We start from the raw sequence: 17,322 nt of genomic DNA on the forward strand, positions 1-17,322 counted from the left end.
GTGAGGAAGTTAAGTAACGTGCTCCTGCTCAAACAAACTAGTCAGTGTTACAGCATGTTGTGTTGGCTCCTAAGCAGAACTCCTCCCTCTCTATGGCCCTGTTCTCTTTAGTACTTATTAATTGAGCATCATATGACCAGATGGAATTTGGGGTTCTTTAGAGGGGACCCCTAGATAGAAAAGGCACCTTCAGAATGCACTGTTCTAATATTTCTAGGATCAGTGCACTGGAGGGGCATATTTGTGGTTGAGGATACTTCCAACTTTAATAGGCTGTTCCCTTAATTTAAAGAATTAGGCAATTCTTTTTTTAAAAAATAAATTTATTTATTTTTATTGAGATATAATTGACATATAACATTATATTAGTTTCAGGTGTGTAACAGAATGATTCAATATTTGTATATATTGTGAAATGATCACCACAATAAGTCTAGTTAACATCCATCACCATACGTAGTTACAAATTTTTTTGCTTTTTGATGAGAACTTTTTTGTTTTTGCTGAGGAAGATTCGCTCTGAGCTAACATCTGTGCCAGTCTTCCTGTATTTTGTGTGTGGTTCGCTGCCACAGCATGGCCACTGACCAGTGGTGTAGAGCTGCACCCTGGAACCAAACCCAGGCCGCTTAAGTGGAGTGTGTCAAACTTAACCGCTAGGCCACGAGGCTGACCCCTGTGATGAGAACTTTTAAGATCTACTCTCAGCAGGTTTGAAATATGCAACACGGTATTGTTAACTATAGTCACCATGCTGTCCATTACAGATCCAGGACTTATTTATTTTATAACTGAGAGTTTGTACCTTTAGGCTTCTTATAATAATTGTAAAATGCAACTTTGACCTCAATATATTCCTTCTTTTTTCTTAAGCAGATGAAAAACTCGGAGAACCGCCACGCGGTGAGTTCCCAGTACAGGATGCATTCTTACTACCCGCCTCCCTCCTACCTGGGCCAGAGCGTGTCCCAGATCTTCACTTTTGAGGATGGCCCCTCTTACGTGGAAGCCAAAGCAAGTGGTAGGTGTCTGGTTACGCAGACTAGATTTGGGATGGAGAGAGAATGAGCATCCAACACTGGATCTCTAGCCCTCTCTAACAGCTTACCAGTTAGAAGCTGTTGGAAAGTTTATTGCTGTGTAAATCTTATATAAATATTTTTTAAAGTATTTAGTTATGGAATGATTTTGCTTTGCCAGATTTTTAATATCCTGTTTCTCTTTTCTGGATTCCTGGAGTGACAAGAATAAGATGAGAGACTCATCAGAAGCTAAAAATATATTTTCTGGAGGATCAGTAAGAAATACGGGGCATTTTAGATGTAGTTCAAGTTCTGATCTTTTTGGTGAAGTGAATTTCTGTATATTGAATACTTGTTTTCCAAAACTTTTCCCTTTTAAAATTGAAGGGGTATTCGTCTTTTGGCGGAGGAAATAAAATAACATAATAAAACATTTTTTAATACAATAGATCTCAGAGTTTATGCAGTAGCAAATAACTCTGATCTAATGCTTTAAAATAAAAAATGACTGTTTAATGAACCAAAGCACTTTGAAATATACAATTCCTCAACTTCAGTTTTAACCTTCTCTCCAACATTTACGCTGCGATGAGAGGCAGGTCTTTTATGCCTGCTGTGTTTCCAGCCCCCGTTTTTAAGTTCTTTATATATAAGCATCATCTTTTGATCTAGGAAAATGAGAAACATACACAATTGAGGCAGTAAGTGGAAATCAGAGCAATACTGAGTGACTTGGTAGAGAAACTGACTACTAGAACTTACCCTGTACTGAATACAAGAAGTCTGTTATCTCAATAATTTAACTCTCTTTGGAGAACTTGTTTTCTTTGTAAAGCAAGTGCTTAGAAAATGAGACTCAGAACCATGCTTTCATTTCCAAATTCAGAACAATGAAGTCTAAAAAAGCTGGGTGAGTTATGCTTTATTGACCATACTAAAATAAAATAAAGGATTCCACTAATATGGAATATATAGGTCAGGGGAACTGATCAGTTTGAACTGTAGAGAGACTGAAGTACACATTATTGATTGCACTATGACTTTTATTAATAATCACTTTTTGTCAGGAGTGGGCAAGCACAATTCTATATTATAAATATTCCTACCATGTAATGTATGCCCATATGGTCCTTCATTCATACTGCTTTTGACTCTCTGTACTTATCTGGATTGTATGTTCCTTAAGGACAGAGAATACATATACCTTTTTACCTGCCTTTTGTTTATTTATTGGTTGAGTGAATGAATGAATGAGTAAATGAATCAGGTAATATTTTCAAGTAAGCTTGTTCTGTAAGGAAACACAAGGCTGAAAGGTCAGAATCCTACCTCATTTTTTGTCTCATGGAGCCAGGGCACAATTTACGGAATGAAACAGTTAAAGAAATGTTTGTTCATATTAAAAATTAGGAATGAAACCTGCTTTCAGGAAGAAATTGCCTGAGTCTCTTGCTCCAGGAATAATGGAATATTTTTAGAAGCACTGGCATTCTTAAGACAAAGGTATAAATTCAGAGCAGGGCAGTAAGACAAAAAGATAAGAGGAAATTTATTAGAGCAGAGAGGAACGAATTTGGAGAGGAGCAGAGGCATTTGAATTTATAGCAGAAAAGGAAAAGACTCAGAAGGAAAGAGGTTACAGTCTAGGAAAGAAAAGACAGCTGCACCAGTGTTTGTAGGGAAAGACTGGGTGAATGACAACTAGGATTTCTTAAAACTTTTCTGGCGATGTGTATGTTTGAAAGTGTGGTGTGAGGAGACCTCAGCCTAACCTTCTGGTACCCCTCTAACTCACTAATAATTCATCAGGGGAGTCAAGCTTCAGGCATGAGGCAGCTAGGAAGAACTCCAGTGAAATCTCAGTAATACCTACTTTTGGCAATTGTCATGGAGAAGGAGAACATGAATTAATAGAAAATCCAAATCTTAGCTAATTTTTAAAAGAAATGTGGCTTTACGACTTCCAAATATATGGTATTTGGGGTTTCTGCGTTGCAAAAAATTTTTACCGAGAAGGTTGGGAAGGGAAAAGGAAAGAGAAAATTGTGTTTGGGGGGTCAACAAGAACACCCAGGGTCATCTCTGGGAGCGTTGGATCCTCAGGTTTTTTTTTGGTGAGGAAGATTAGCCCTGAGCTAACATCTGTTGCCAATCCTCCTCTTTTTGCTGAGGAAGATTGGCCCTGGGCTAACATCAGTGCCCGTCTTCCTCTACTTTATACGTGGGACGCCTGCCACGGCATGGCTTGATGAGTGGTGCGCGTGTCCCTGTCTGGGATCCGAATCCGCAAACCCCGGGCGGCGGAAGCAGAGTGCGCGGACTTAACCATTATGCCACCGGGCCAGCTGCTGGGTCCTCAGTTCTATCATCAGCATTGATACAAGTGGGGAGCACTTTAGGGGCATGCTGGGCCCTTCTGGTAAGTTGGGCTGAGGCACATGGCAGGGTGCTGTGGGTGGGGATGGGACATCAGTCTATTTGTTTGTGAGAAGGTGACAAAGGCTGGCTGATAACCAGTTACATTTATCAGTTCTATCAAGTTTGAGTTGAGGTCCTTTGGTTGTGTTAATAAATAAGTTATGATTTGTAAATAGTATATCAATTATTCTAAATGAGGACTTCTAAGTAATTTGAAAAACTGTTTAAATAGGTTTAATGTTTTCTTTAAAGTGTTAGGTATAAATTTGTCCATTAAATCCATTTTTCTTTAGTTGTCTTAGGTATAAATTTGTCCATTAAATACGTTTTTCTTTAGTTTCTTTGAAGATAAGCTTAACCTCTCTTTACTATCTAAAGAAATGAGTCTAAGGGCCGGCCCGGTGGCGCAAGCGGTTAAGTGCACGCGCTCCGCTGTGGTGGCCCGGGCTTCACCGGTTCGGATCCCGCTTGTCAAGCGATGCTGTGGCGGTGTCCCATATAAAGTGGAGGAAGATGGGCATGGATGTTAGCCCAGGGCCAGTCTTCCTCAGGAAAAAGAGGAGGATTGGCAGATGTTAGCTCAGGGCTAATCTTCCTCACAAAAAAAAAAAGAAATGAGTCTAAGTTCAAGATTTTGCTCTGGTTTTGCTGAAGATTGCAACATGAAAATAGAATATGTGTGTGGGGGGGAATTAAAAGGGAAGATTTTCTTTTGTCGTGTTGCTACTATTTAGTTTTTTCTTTGTAAAAAGGCTAGAAGCCTTCAGAGAGAAGGCAAGGCCCAGTCATGTAGAACTTCATAAGCCATTGCAAGCACTTGGACTTTTATTTCAAGTGAGACGGGAAGTCACTGGAGAGTTTCCAGCAACAGGGTGATGTGTATGTTTTGTGGTTTTTAAAATTACTTTGGTTATTGTTTAATAATCGACTGTAGGGATGCAAGGTGGAAGCAGGGAGACCAGTTAGAAGGCTACTGCAGTAATAATTGCCAAAGATGACAGTGGCCTAGTCAGGGTGGGAGTATGGTAGTGATGACAAGTGGTTGAATTCTAGATGTGTTTTGAAGATAGAGCCAATAAGATTTGCTGATGGATTTGGGATGTGCCAGAAAGGGAAGCGTGAAGGATGATACCATAATTCTTTACCTGACTGAGTAGACAATTGGAGTTTCCATTTATTGAGGTAAAGAAGACCATGGGAAAAACAGGTTTGTGGGAATTCGGAGTTTAGTTTTGCATGTTAAGTTGAGATGTTCATGAGTCATCCAAGCGGGTCGTCAAGTAGGAATTGGATGTATGAAGTCTGGGGTTGAGTGGAGATGTCCCTGCTGGAAATAAAGATTTGAGAGTTCAGTGCAGAGATATTATTTGAAGTTAAGATGGTGAGATCACCTGGAGAATTGAGTGTGGATAGAGAAGAATAAAGGACTGAGGATTGAGCCCTGGGACGTCCAGTGTTGAGAGGTATGAGTGTAGCCAGTTCATAGTAACAGGTGCAGGTTGCTCAGGAAGTGGTGGGAGGGCATCCTGGAAATAATGCTTCCTCAGCTAGGGGTAAAGAGGTAGATGCCACAGTCATCCCTGTGTTAATAGATGCACACCTTTCTACAGGTGGGTGGCAGGCATTTCATATCTGTAAAAAGGCATCTTCCTCTACATGTTGAATCCTTGAGTATAGGTTCTTGGAGTACATGTAGCTGGCCAACACCTGCAAGAAGGTTTAGGTTTAAAATGCTGAAGATGAACTACATAGATCTTTGGGTCTAGTTACTTTGCGGTCTCAGTTTCAAAGTTGGAAATGGTGTATCCTATTTCTTCAGGTTCTTTGGCCTCTTCTGGCTCAGATGCAGTGTCAGGCCCCTGTGCAAACTCAACTTTCCTTTACATTCAACCTCTGCTCTTTCTGGGAGAAAGACAGACGTACTTGAGGTGCTTATAATGTATCGCAAGCTGTTCGTGTATGATTCATCTAACATACAGAGGGTGGCAACAGCTCTGTGTGGCAAGGGGGCAGAGCATCTACATTTTACCCAAGGGTCAGATGGCCGAGGTCAGTGGGAGGGCCTCTCTGAGTTGAAGGCCTCATCTCCTTCTGTGATGTCTGGGCAGCTCGCAGAGACCTATGTGTTCCCAAATAGGACTTTTGAATCCATTCAGCAGTAGCAATTCCGTAGGCCAAGGAATCTAGAAGTGCCTGATTTCACTGATGGCATATGCTGCCTTCCCCACGGTTGTCATGACTAAATGCAAAATGGTTAAGCTCTCATTCCATGGAGTAGGTTTGCTTAATGCTGCACGTTAGAGTTGGATTTTAGCAAAGGATCATCCGGCCGAACTTCCCAGTTTTGCAGGTGAGAACAGTGAAGTTGTGCTCCCCGTTGGAAGACCCCTCAGACTCCTTGCTCACGATCCGGGATGGTGACTCTGCCTTTCATGTCAGGTGATGTGATATTCTGCCACGAGTGGCTGGGTGTGGGGTAGAAACATTCTGTGCTTAGCATCTGAAGGGAGCCAGGGCTCACCAGCTGTGCAGCCTTGGGAGTATCCGACTCTTCTCTGAGAGCCTCGGTGTCCTCACCTGTTAAAGGAGGCGGCTGAGGAGTGGGCCCTGGCAAACCCACACAGGTGTTATGAGGATGAAATCGTGTCCCGTATGGAAACAAGCTCTGTAAATCACAAAATGCAACAAGAGGTGGCAGGATACTATTCTTACTTTCACCATTCCTTTCTGCAAGGGTTGTGTTGCTGTTTCAGGCCGCTCTTTTTGTCAGGGAGAAAGATGTTCTGGAAATGCTTTAGAGTCTTGCTCAGACAGGAAGGAGAGCAGGCCAGGGTATCTGAGGGCTGCTTTTGTTGTGTATGTTCTGCTCTGAATTGTATGGCAAGCCTGTAGGAGACGAAAAACATTGACCCTTTCCTTTTCTTGCTTTTTAAAGAAAGCTGATTGTGTTTTATGCAACATTTAGAAAATGTTGAGTTGGTACTTTAGGAAATGACTTATCATTTGCTAAATTTCAAAGAAGAGAGCACTGGGCTGGTAAACCTGTTTTCCTTATGTGACCTTTTTATTCTCAGCTTTAGCCTGGAACAGAGCGGTAAGTGGAGCATTCATTGGCAATGACCGTGGAGGCTGGTGCCTGCAAGGCAGTGGATCCCACCCAGGAGAGGAGATCTGGCTCAGATCCCTAGCTCTGGGCTCGATGGCAAGGTGCTTGTTTAATCTCTTAGAGCTTCACATCCCTCCTCTGGAAAGTTGAAAAAAAAAATAATAACAGCTTTGTCTATTTTTACATACGAATCACATAAAAAATTATGTAAAAGCACAGTGGAAGCTGCCAACTCCCTTATTCTCACATGAAGACCCGTCACCATGTCTTACATTTCCTTCTATTTCAGCAAGTGCCTGGCAGTGGGCTGTACAAATGAAAGTGATTACGATCATTGAGGAGGGCTCATTTTTAGCCCCACAGAGACCCTGTTTGAAACTGACTGTATGTGTATTGTGATTCTCAAAATTAGCTAGCCATCATAGTTTGCTGAGTGAGGAAGATGAAGCATACTAATTTTAAGCATATAATAAACATTTAGAAATGGCAGCTTTGAAGACTTATTTTTAACATATCACACATATGATACGTTTCCTAAGTAAAGCAAGAGAAACAACCAGAGAGGAGGAGAATATAAGGACACCAGAAGGTCCCTTTATACATAAAGAATAGTGTAGAAGGCAAGCTGAGATGCTGTTTGATGAGGACACAGAGATTTCTGTCTTTTCTTCAAATCTCTTTTCTTCCTCCATGAAAAGAGAGAGAGCTGGTGGGCCCCTAACATGTCCTCTGTAAAACGCTGCCTTTTGACATGGCCACCACCAGTCTAGAAATAGCAGGTGCTTCCCAGGGGCCTGCCTGGGGGAGGTCAGACTCACTCATGTAAGGAAAAAACTCACTCACGGCCACACGTTAGCGAGAATGATCACGATGGGTTCTCACATGGAGGGCAGGGATCATATTCATTCGGTGTCGTATTTCTCCAGGGGCCTAGCATCTTGCCGTGTTCTCAGAGGGCTCCTGGGATGGTTCGTGGTTTCTTGAATGAATAAGGACCTTTGGATCCTTTCTGCTGGTGCCTCACCAGCCCGGATTTTGGCATTCCAGTGAAGCACTCGGTGAAATAAATCAGACGTGGACAGACATGGGGTGCAACCCCCAGGCTGCAACGTATCCTGGATTTGTATCATGTAGAATCTTCCTTTTGGAAAACTCGAATTTTAAAGACTTAATTCCTTGCATGTGACTGGTTTTTGATTAGTAACACAGCCCTGCAAGAGAAGTCGAGAGGGGCTTAATCACCGTTCACACTTAAGAGAGACCGGGTGGAGTTGCAGGCAGACTGTGTGACGGCTCTGAGCCTCATTTCTAGTGTTTAAGAAGAGGAGCTAGGGGATGATGCCGTGGCGTAGTGGTTAAGTTCCACGTACTCTGCTTCTGCAGCCCAGGTTCGCGGGTTTGGATCCTGGGTACAGACCTATGCCACTCGTCAGCCACACTGTGGTGGCAACCCACGTGTAAAGTGGAGGAAGACTGGCACAGATGTTAGCTCAGGGCTAATGGTCCTCAGGGGGATGGGGAGCCAGCATAGGAACTCAGGTCTCCCTGTGTTCTTTCTGCAAGCGTATCCTGTGGTTTCCTCCTCCCTTCCCCTCCTTTTCCTTTTCTCACAAACACTGTGTAGCCCTCAATGTCTGTGCATGTTTTGGGGGTGACTCATCTTATTCTCCTAGTAATAGTAATATCCCCATTTTGCAGTTGAGGACACTGAGGCCTAGAGACAATGCCTGTGAGGTAGAGAGGAGAAGGGGTCCTCATTTCCACATGGCAGGTGGAGAAACTGAGACACGGTGGTGACTTAGCTTGTCTGAGGCCTCCCTGGGCTACTCTCCGGTGTTCTCGTTTGAAATATTTTCGAGGAAATGATGGCTATGATTGGGAGTTGAGAGTGCACTTGAAATGTTCTCTCTGCTGGGACTGAAAATGTGGATGCAATTGTACTTCTTGTGCTGTAATAATAAAATTCCAGAACCTGCTCTCTCAATCATGCAGAAATGCCCCCGTCTAGGGGTGTCTTTCTGGAGCATGTTGGTGAACCAGCAAAACAACCTGAAAAACAGCCTTACAAAAACTCACCACCATATCAGTTGTGCTATTTACATTGCTGTTCCCAAAGCTAGATGTAAACTTTAAAACACCGTTATGACTTGATTAACACAGTAAAATCACTTCTAATTTTCTGGTTATATTTGAATTTTCTTTTTTCTTTAACAAGAGTTAGTGAAGTGCAAGTGTTAGCGTTTGACAAAGGCAGACATAAAAATTAAATAGTTATTAGTTTTGAAATTATAAGTGTAAATAGGAACACAATCAACTACTTTTTTTTTCCCTGAGGAAGATTAGCTGTGAGCTAACATCTGTGCCATTCTTCCTCTATTGTGTATGTGGGTCACTGCCACAGCATGGCTGACAAGTGGGGTAGGTCCACACCCAGGATCTGAACCCAAAAACCTGGGCTGCCAAAGCAGAGTGTGAGGAACTTTAACCACTAGGCCACGGGGCCAGCCCATCAATTGCTTTTTTTTTTTAAATTTTTTTGTGAGGAAGATTGGCCCTGAGCTAACATCTGTGCCCATCTTCCTCTGTTTTTTACGTGGGACACTGCCACAGCATGGCTTGACGAGCGGTCTGTAGGTCTGCACCCAGGATCCGAACCTGCAAACCTCGGGCCAGCAAAGCGGAGCGCGCAGACTTAACCACTATGCCACTGGGCTGGCTCCAACTGCTTTTTTTATAGTTGTTCTTTTTTTTCCTGTGGACATAGCTATCATTTTTTAAATTGGTGTGCATTTGACAAGATACAGCATCCATTTATGATAAAAACTCTGAATAAAATGGGTATAGAAGGAAAGTACCGCAACATAATAAAGACCATATATGACAAACCCACAGCTAATATCATCCTCAATGGTGAAAAACTGAAAGCTATCCCTCTAAGAACAGGAACCAGACAAGGATGCCCACTGTCACCACTCCTATTTAACATAGTACTGGAAGTCCTAGCCAGAGCAATCAGGCAAGAGAAAGAAATAAAAGGGATCCAGATTGGAAAGGAAGAAGTGAAACTGTCACTATTTGCAGATGACATGATTTTATATATAGAAAACCCTAAAGAATCCACCAGAAAACTTTTAGAAGTAATAAACGAATATGGTAAAGTTGCAGGATACAAAATCAACATACAAAAATCAGTTGCATTTCTGTACACTAACAACGAAGTAGCAGAAAGAGAAAGGAAGAATAGCATCCCATTTACAATTGCAACAAAAGAATAAAATACCTAGGAATAAACTTAACCAAAGAGGTGAAAGATCTGTACACTGAAAACTATAAAACATTTCTGAAAGAAATTGAAGAAGACACAAAGAAATGGAAAGATATTCCATGCTCTTGGATTGGAAGAATTAACATAGTTAAGATGTCCATACTTCTTAAAGCCATCTATAGATTCAATGCAATCCCTATCAAAGTTCCAACAACATTTTTCACAGAAATAGAACAAAGAATCCTAAAATTTATATGGAACAACAAAAGACCCCGAATAGCTAAAGGAATCCTGAGAAAAAAGAACAAAGCTGGAGGTATCACACTCCCTGATTTCAAAATATACTACAAAGCTATAGTAACCAAAACAGCATGGTACTGGCACAAAAACAGACACACAGATCAATGGAATAGAATCCAAAGCCCAGAAATAAACCCACACATCTATGGACAGCTAATCTTTGACAAAGGAGTCAAGAACATACAATGGGGAAAAGAAAGTCTCTTCAACAAATGGTGTTGGGAAAACCGGATAGCCACGTGCAAAAAAATGAAAGTAGACCCTTACCTTACACCATACACAAAAATTAACTCCAAATGGATTAAAGACTTGAATGTAAGACCTGAGACTGTGAAACTTCTAGAAGAAAACATAGGCAGTACGCTCTTCGACATCGGTCTTAGCAACATCTTTTCAAACACCATGTCTGACCGGGCAAGAGAAACAATAGAAAAAATAAACAAATGGGACTACATCAAACTAAAAACCTTCTGCACAGCAAAGGAAACCATCAACAAAACGAAAAGACAACCTAACAATTGGGGGAAGATATTTGCAAACCATACATCTGATAAGGGCTTAATCTCCAAAATATATAAAGAACTCATGCATCTCAACAACAAAAAAATCTACCAACCCCATTAAAAAATGGGCAAAAGACCTGAACAGACATTTCTCCAAAGAAGATATACAGATGGCCAAGAGGCACATGAAAAGATGTTCAAAATCACTAACTATCAGGGAAATGCAAATCAAAACTACAATGAGATATCACCTCACGCCCATCAGAATGGCTATAATTAACAAGACAGGAAACAACGTGTGTTGGAGAGGATGTGGAGAGAAAGGAACTCTCATACACTGCTGGTGGGAGTGCAAACTGGTGCAGCCACTATGGAAAACAGTATGGAGATTCCTCAAAAAATCAAGGATAGAACTACCATATGATCCAGCTATTCCACTGTTGGGTATTTATCCAAAGAACTTGAAAACACCAATTTGTAAAGGTACATGCACCCCTGTGTTCACTGCAGCGTTATTCACAATAGCCAAGACTTGGAAGCAACCTAAGTGCCCGTCAAGGGACGAATGGATAAAGAAGCTGTGGTATATATACACAATGGAATACTACTCAGCCATAAGAAACGATGAAATCCAGCCATTTCTGACAACGTGGTTGGACATTGAGGGTATAATGCAAAGTGAAATATGTCAGAAGGAGAAGGTCAAATACCATGTGATTTCCTTCATTAAGTAGTAGATAATAACAACAATAAACAAACACATAGAGACAGAGATTGGATTGGTGGTTACCAGAGGGGAAGGGGGGAGGGAGGAGGGTGAAAGGGATAATTCGGCACATGTGTGTGGTGATGGGTTGTAATTAGTATTTTGGTGGTGAACATGTAATCTATGCAGAAATAGAAGTATAATGATGTACACCTGAAATTTTTACAATGTTATAAACCAATGTTACTGCAATAAACAAAAAACTAAAATAAATAAATAAATAAATAAATAAATAAATAAATAAATAAATAAATAAAATTGGTGTGAATAAAAGGCCTGTCGATTTTCCCTAGATAATTTCTGAGAAAGGCAGCATTTTACACTCTACCTAGTCTGTCGGTGGCTTATGATGAGCTTGCTCTTACACGTTTAACTTATTCTTTAAAAGCCCTAAGTTCAGTATATAGGGCACCTTGGAAGGGGTTTTCCTTTGGGCTAAAGATTACGGTCTGGAGCAGGACACAGAGGGAGCAAGCTCTGGAAAGTACACTTTTAGGAACTCCTAAATGTCCTGACATAACCAGGTTGAACATAATGACTAGAAAATTGCTTGCCCGTGTTTTCAATGCTAATCGTATCTTTTTTTTTTTTTTTTTTTGTGAGGGAGATCAGCCCTGAGCTAACATCCATGGTAATCCTCCTCTTTTTGCTGAGGAAGACTGGCTCTGAGCTAACATCTGTTGCCAATCCTTCTCCTTTTTTTTCCTTCCCCAAAGCCCCAGTAGATAGTTGTATGTCATAGTTACACATCCTTCTGGTTGCTGTATGTGGGACACGGCCTCAGCATGGCCGGAGAAGTGGTGCGTTGGTGCGCACCTGGGATCCGAACCTGGGCCACCAGTAGCGGAGCGCGTGCACTTAACCCCGTAAGCCACGGGGCCGGCCCGCTAATTGTATCTTGATGGGATTCAGGTGTGACATTTAGTCCCCTACCTGCCTGCTTAGTGCAGGGAACCCAGTGTATTGTGGGCACATCACACCTCATCAAGTTTGCTGATTCTGTTACCATCTGTATTTAAAAATTCTGAAGAGGCAGTGCCCATGGGGGCATTGACTTGGATATGACAGTGGCCAGTCGAGTTAGAGCATCCAACATCATCATGCATGAGATTTCTTCACTCGAATCTGACTTGAATCCACTGGGCCTCGGCGACTTTTTTTGGGCATGGTATGGAGTAACTCTGGAGTTTATTTTCCCCACTTGGCTCCTCAGAGGCATGGCCCAGGCCAAGTACAACTTGAATAACCTTCAGGAAAGCTGTGCTGTCCTTCTGTCGGCCGCTGTCTTTGAAAATTGCCTCCAGAGTTAGTGAGCAGGAACAGTTAAGATTTACAAACAATGATGAAGCTTGTCATGCATCTTTCACCATTCATCATCCAGGTGCCGTGCCTGGGCGGTGAAGTGTTCTTCATAAAAACCAGCTCAGTGTGAAATACACCTCGCTGCAATGTTTACTGCTCTGAAGCTCGTCAGCGGCCCTTTATAGTAAATCCAGATTGCGATGTGACATTACAGTATATCATTGCCCGGCGCGGTGGGGTTTACACTGGAAATGAGTACGGTGCACACCAGATGAGGTGTCCAAATTGAGTTATGTCAGAATTTGGCTGTTATATGGGGATAGCTTTTGTTTTCTGAACACTGAAAGTTAGCTTTATATGTATTTATATTCATATATAGGCATATACTTCCCATCTTGCACATATACATGGGTATACAATATATGCTGAGGTCAGGTTCCACCTGGGCTTCTGCTGTAAAGAGTGGTAACCAGCTTTTATGTACCTTCCAACTGTTGTTCATTGAAATTGGCATAAACGGAATCTTTTGGGGGAACTAAAGGAGATGGTTATTTTGTCGTAGGAGTGGGTTTGATTTTGCTGTGTGTGAAGTAGTCATATTTACCATCCTTTCTTACAAAACCAAGAACCCCTCTCTCCTGGGATTATTGTGGTACACTGGAATGACCCCCTTGATATGAGGGCAAAGAGAAGAAACTCATAGGACTGTTCTTCACCTGCTGTCGAGCACCTTGCCTGCTGTGCTGAGCACATGCTCCTGGGGAGGTCTTTGAAGTCAGTTGCTTATTTATTATTTTTTTAATGGGTATCAAAGTCCTAGTGCTGCCTCTGTTATCTTGAAAGATGCAGCTTCCAAGAGAAGACTTATGGTGTCTTAGCTTAAATCTGCAAAATAAAAGAGCACACTGAATTTATTGCATGATCAGCTTTATTTACATTCACCCTAAAAGCGCCGATATTAAAAATGAGCTCCATAAAAAAATAATATTCAGAGATAACAGCAGACCCTGCAGTCTCATGATCATCTTCTTAACACGCATATTTTTAAATTCTGTTTTGAGTGTGGCAGGGTTGTTAGGAGAGCCGTTTGTTGGTCTTTACACATCTGGCGCTACATCGAATCCAGGATCTCTCCCTTGTTTACACCAAGTCTAGGGTAGGGGTGCCTCCCACTTTAAATGTAGAGGTAAACACAGCCCTCCTGCCATTGCCCTCTGCTCTTTTTCTGGCTATGTTTCCTCTTAGTTGCAATGTCTTCTTACTGGAGATTGATTAATGGTGCCCCATGTCTGAGCTTCCTGAAGCAGCACAGGACACAATTGCAGGGGTACGGTACTGGCCTCTAGGGCTGGGACAGGGGCCAGGAGCCTTCCATTGGCTCTTGCACCAGAGGAGAGAGAGACTAGCCCCAAGTCCATCCAGTGCAATTGTGACCAATCACTTCATTATTGCATTGCGAGATCTAACACCATAGCCAGTTACAGTTAAATTTCATGTAAAGCACAAAAATTATTTTAATATAAGCATTTCCACAATATTTTATGATACAGAAATTATTTGTTGTTTCTGAAATTTAAATTTAATTCAGTATCCTGTATTTTTATTCGCTAAATCTGTCAACCTTATGCTTCATGCACATCTTCTCCAAACCACCATTTTAGGGCCCTGGGATAGAAGGCAAAAATGAAAAGTGGACGGAGGAGAGCAGTACTTTCTCTAAGCATATTCAGCAGTTTTAAGATTGTTTCATTTATATTTCTACAAAAATAGTCCAGGAGGTAGTCCTGATGATCGTGCGTGGAACGGTTTCCTGTTTTGGTTGAAGCCATTCGTGGGTTTCTCAGTGGAAAGTTTCTGGATTATAATTTGTCCTTGAACATATTAACTGTATTGTTTCTTCCTCTGTTTAGATAGTTCGTAGGTCCAGACATTTCTTTTTCATGTTTTATAGGTTAGCTCCATTAATATAACCCACTGCCACTCAGCATCAAAATGGAAATTGATACTTTTCATACATTTGGGTCAGTTGTCCCCTTGTAGCTTTGCCAGGCATAACAGTGACTCTTGAAGACTCTTGGCAGGACTGGTTCCTCTCTATCTCTTTCCTGAAGCTCCCCCAGGGTGTAAACTGATAGGTTAGTCAGTAAGGAAGTAATAAATTCATTGAGTGCCAATTATGTGTCTGTGGACCTAGCATGATGCCTGGGAGGTGAACCATGGCAGAGAGCATGCTGCAGTGGTCCCCAAATGCCAGCAGGTCTTAGGGACACACGCCCTTCCCTTCCTGTCCACAGAAGAACGGCTTTGCCTCTAAGCCTCTGCAGGGCATGCAGGGGAGTAGCCGTGAGCCCGCTGTCTCACTCTTATTCAAGACTTGGTTGAGGTCTTGGCCGTGAACCTAAGTGAGAGTTTCCTTCGTTAGCTAGAGAAACCGAGATCACAGCCAAACTCTGTGGATAGATGTTCCAGATGTGCAGCCCTTTCCAGACGTGCTTCACCTGTGTTACTTATATGGCTGTAGAGATGGGAGGGGCTTGATTTATTTGTTTGTTTTAATGGCTTTATTGATATATAACTCATATACCATAAAATTCACCCCTTTAAAGCGTACAGGTTAGTGGTTTTTAGTATATTGACAAAGTTATGCAACCATCACCACTATCTAATTACAGAATATTTCCATCATCTGAAAAAGAATCGCCATGTGCACTTCACGCCTCATTTCCACCTCCCTCCCAGCCCCTGGAAACTACTTTTCTACTTTCTGTCTCTATGGATTTGCCTATTCTGGACATTTCATATAAATGGAATCATATAATATGTGGCCTTTTGTGTCTGGCTTCTTTCACTTAGCATCATGTTTTCGAGGGTCATTGAAGTTGTAGCATGTAATAGTGCTTCATTCGTTTTTATGGCCAAGTAATATTCCATTATATGGAAGGGCTTGGTTTATTTTGAGTTCAAAAACGATTGCAGGGCCCAGAAAAATTATTAAACCATAAGGTTCTCAAGGTGAAATATGTGTTTTATCCGTTTTATCAAGCTTTCAGCTCTTTCAACTCAACACGTGAATGTCTGTAATGAGTAGAACCTACGATGTGAAGTGAGAGGAACGTGGTGTGTGTGTGGACATTGAGCAAGCCGGGTTGTGTTGTTTTTCCTGTTTTATGCTAATGCTGTTTATATTTGTCTGCTAAAGCTGCCATAACAAAATAGCACAGCCTGGGTGGCTTAAAAAACAGAAACTTATTTTCTCACAATTCTGGAGGTTAGAAGTCTGAGATTAAGTTGCTGTCAGGGTTGGTTTCTGGGGAGGCCTCTCTCCTTTGGCCTTTCCTCTGTGTGCGCAGAGAGAGAAAGAGCGCACGTGTGCTCTGATCTCTTTTCCTCTTATAGGAACACTAGTCCTATCAGACTAGGGCCCTGCCCTCACAACCTCATTTAACCTCATTTATCTCCCTAAAGGCCCCAGCTTCGAATACAGTCCGTTGGAGGCTAGGGCTTCAACATATGAACTGGGGGGACACAATTCAGTCCATAACACTGTTGAAGGGTTTAATGTCTCTAAAAATCTCCTGTTCTTGATGAGGGTCTTGGGAACTAGGAGAAGGATCCTGAGATTTTGTAGGCCAATGTGTATAGAATGAATGGAGTATCTTTCTTGATCTTATGGCCTGATATCTGGCTTTTGCTGACCACTCACTCACCTCCCAAGCTCTCTCAAGCCCAGCCCCTGGCAGGCCTTCATCTGTAGGTGGGACCTCAAAGCAGGGATTTTTTCAGAGATGGAGAACTCCATGCTCAAGTGCACCCCACTCCCCTGGAGCACTTCTTCTCAAGATTCTTGCTCTTCTTTTCCTCATTCCCCACCGCCCCCCTCCCCCAGAATTCTTTTTTCCCCTGATCTCTGAATTTGAGAAAAGAATTTCTGATTCCTTGCCATCTTTGCCTTTGAAGTGCTCTGCATAACCTTAGACAATTTAACTCTGATGCACCACTACAAATTAGAATCTTTGCCAATTTTCTTGGCAAGTATGACAGGGAATTAGGGCTTTCCCACATAGGAAAATGAGTGAGGAAGCAACGCATTGTTTCCAGATATTATTATGAACCAGTGCAAAGGTTATTTCACAGTAGACTTATCATGGTTAGCGTTTATGAACTAGCTAATGTCCCTTACAGATCAGCCAAATATGAAAAATAATCTCTTACTCTATGAAGCACTTTGACATACATCATTTTGTTTAATCCTAACAACAATCTTGTTGGGTGCTCAGAGGTTTTTTCCTCCTGACACCAAGCAATTTTGACACCAACTGGGTGTCCTGCAATTCAATTCAATTCTGACACTCTCTCAAGTTAGCCCAGACCCCGTAGGTTAAGGGCTCACACTCACAAGACTGCCCGCACTTCAGATGCCAGCCACAAATGGGGTGCCCAGGCTACCCACATTTCTGCCTGGCCCACTACAAATTGGGGGGCTCCCACAACCTCTCCTCAGGTTTGATAATTTTCTAGAATGACTCACAGAACTCAGGAAAGCCCTTTACTTACTATTACCGGTTTATTATAAAGGATATAACTCAGGAATAGCCAAATGGAAGAGAGTGGAGAGCTTCCATGTCCTCTTCAGGGCACCA

At 42.0% G+C, this 17,322-nt stretch overlaps 1 protein-coding gene across 4 annotated transcripts in view; it reads left to right on the forward strand.

Annotated features, from left to right (window-relative positions):
* DMRT1 (doublesex and mab-3 related transcription factor 1) overlaps positions 1–17,322 on the forward strand; it is a 105,990-nt gene that overhangs the window by 59,403 nt on the left and 29,265 nt on the right. For 2 of the 4 annotated variants that reach the window (XM_087444206.1, XM_014795454.2), the window contains one exon: positions 874–1,021. In XM_087444206.1, the coding sequence (XP_087300332.1) occupies positions 874–1,021 (148 nt within the window). The remainder of the gene's footprint in view (positions 1–873; positions 1,022–17,322) is intronic. The other 2 variants (XM_087444205.1, XM_004440650.3) reach the window with 1 other exon arrangement.

Source organism: Ceratotherium simum, chromosome 20 (genome assembly GCF_057802395.1).
Source record: "Ceratotherium simum simum isolate JZ-2026a chromosome 20, ASM5780239v1, whole genome shotgun sequence".
Lineage (NCBI taxonomy): Eukaryota > Metazoa > Chordata > Mammalia > Perissodactyla > Rhinocerotidae > Ceratotherium > Ceratotherium simum.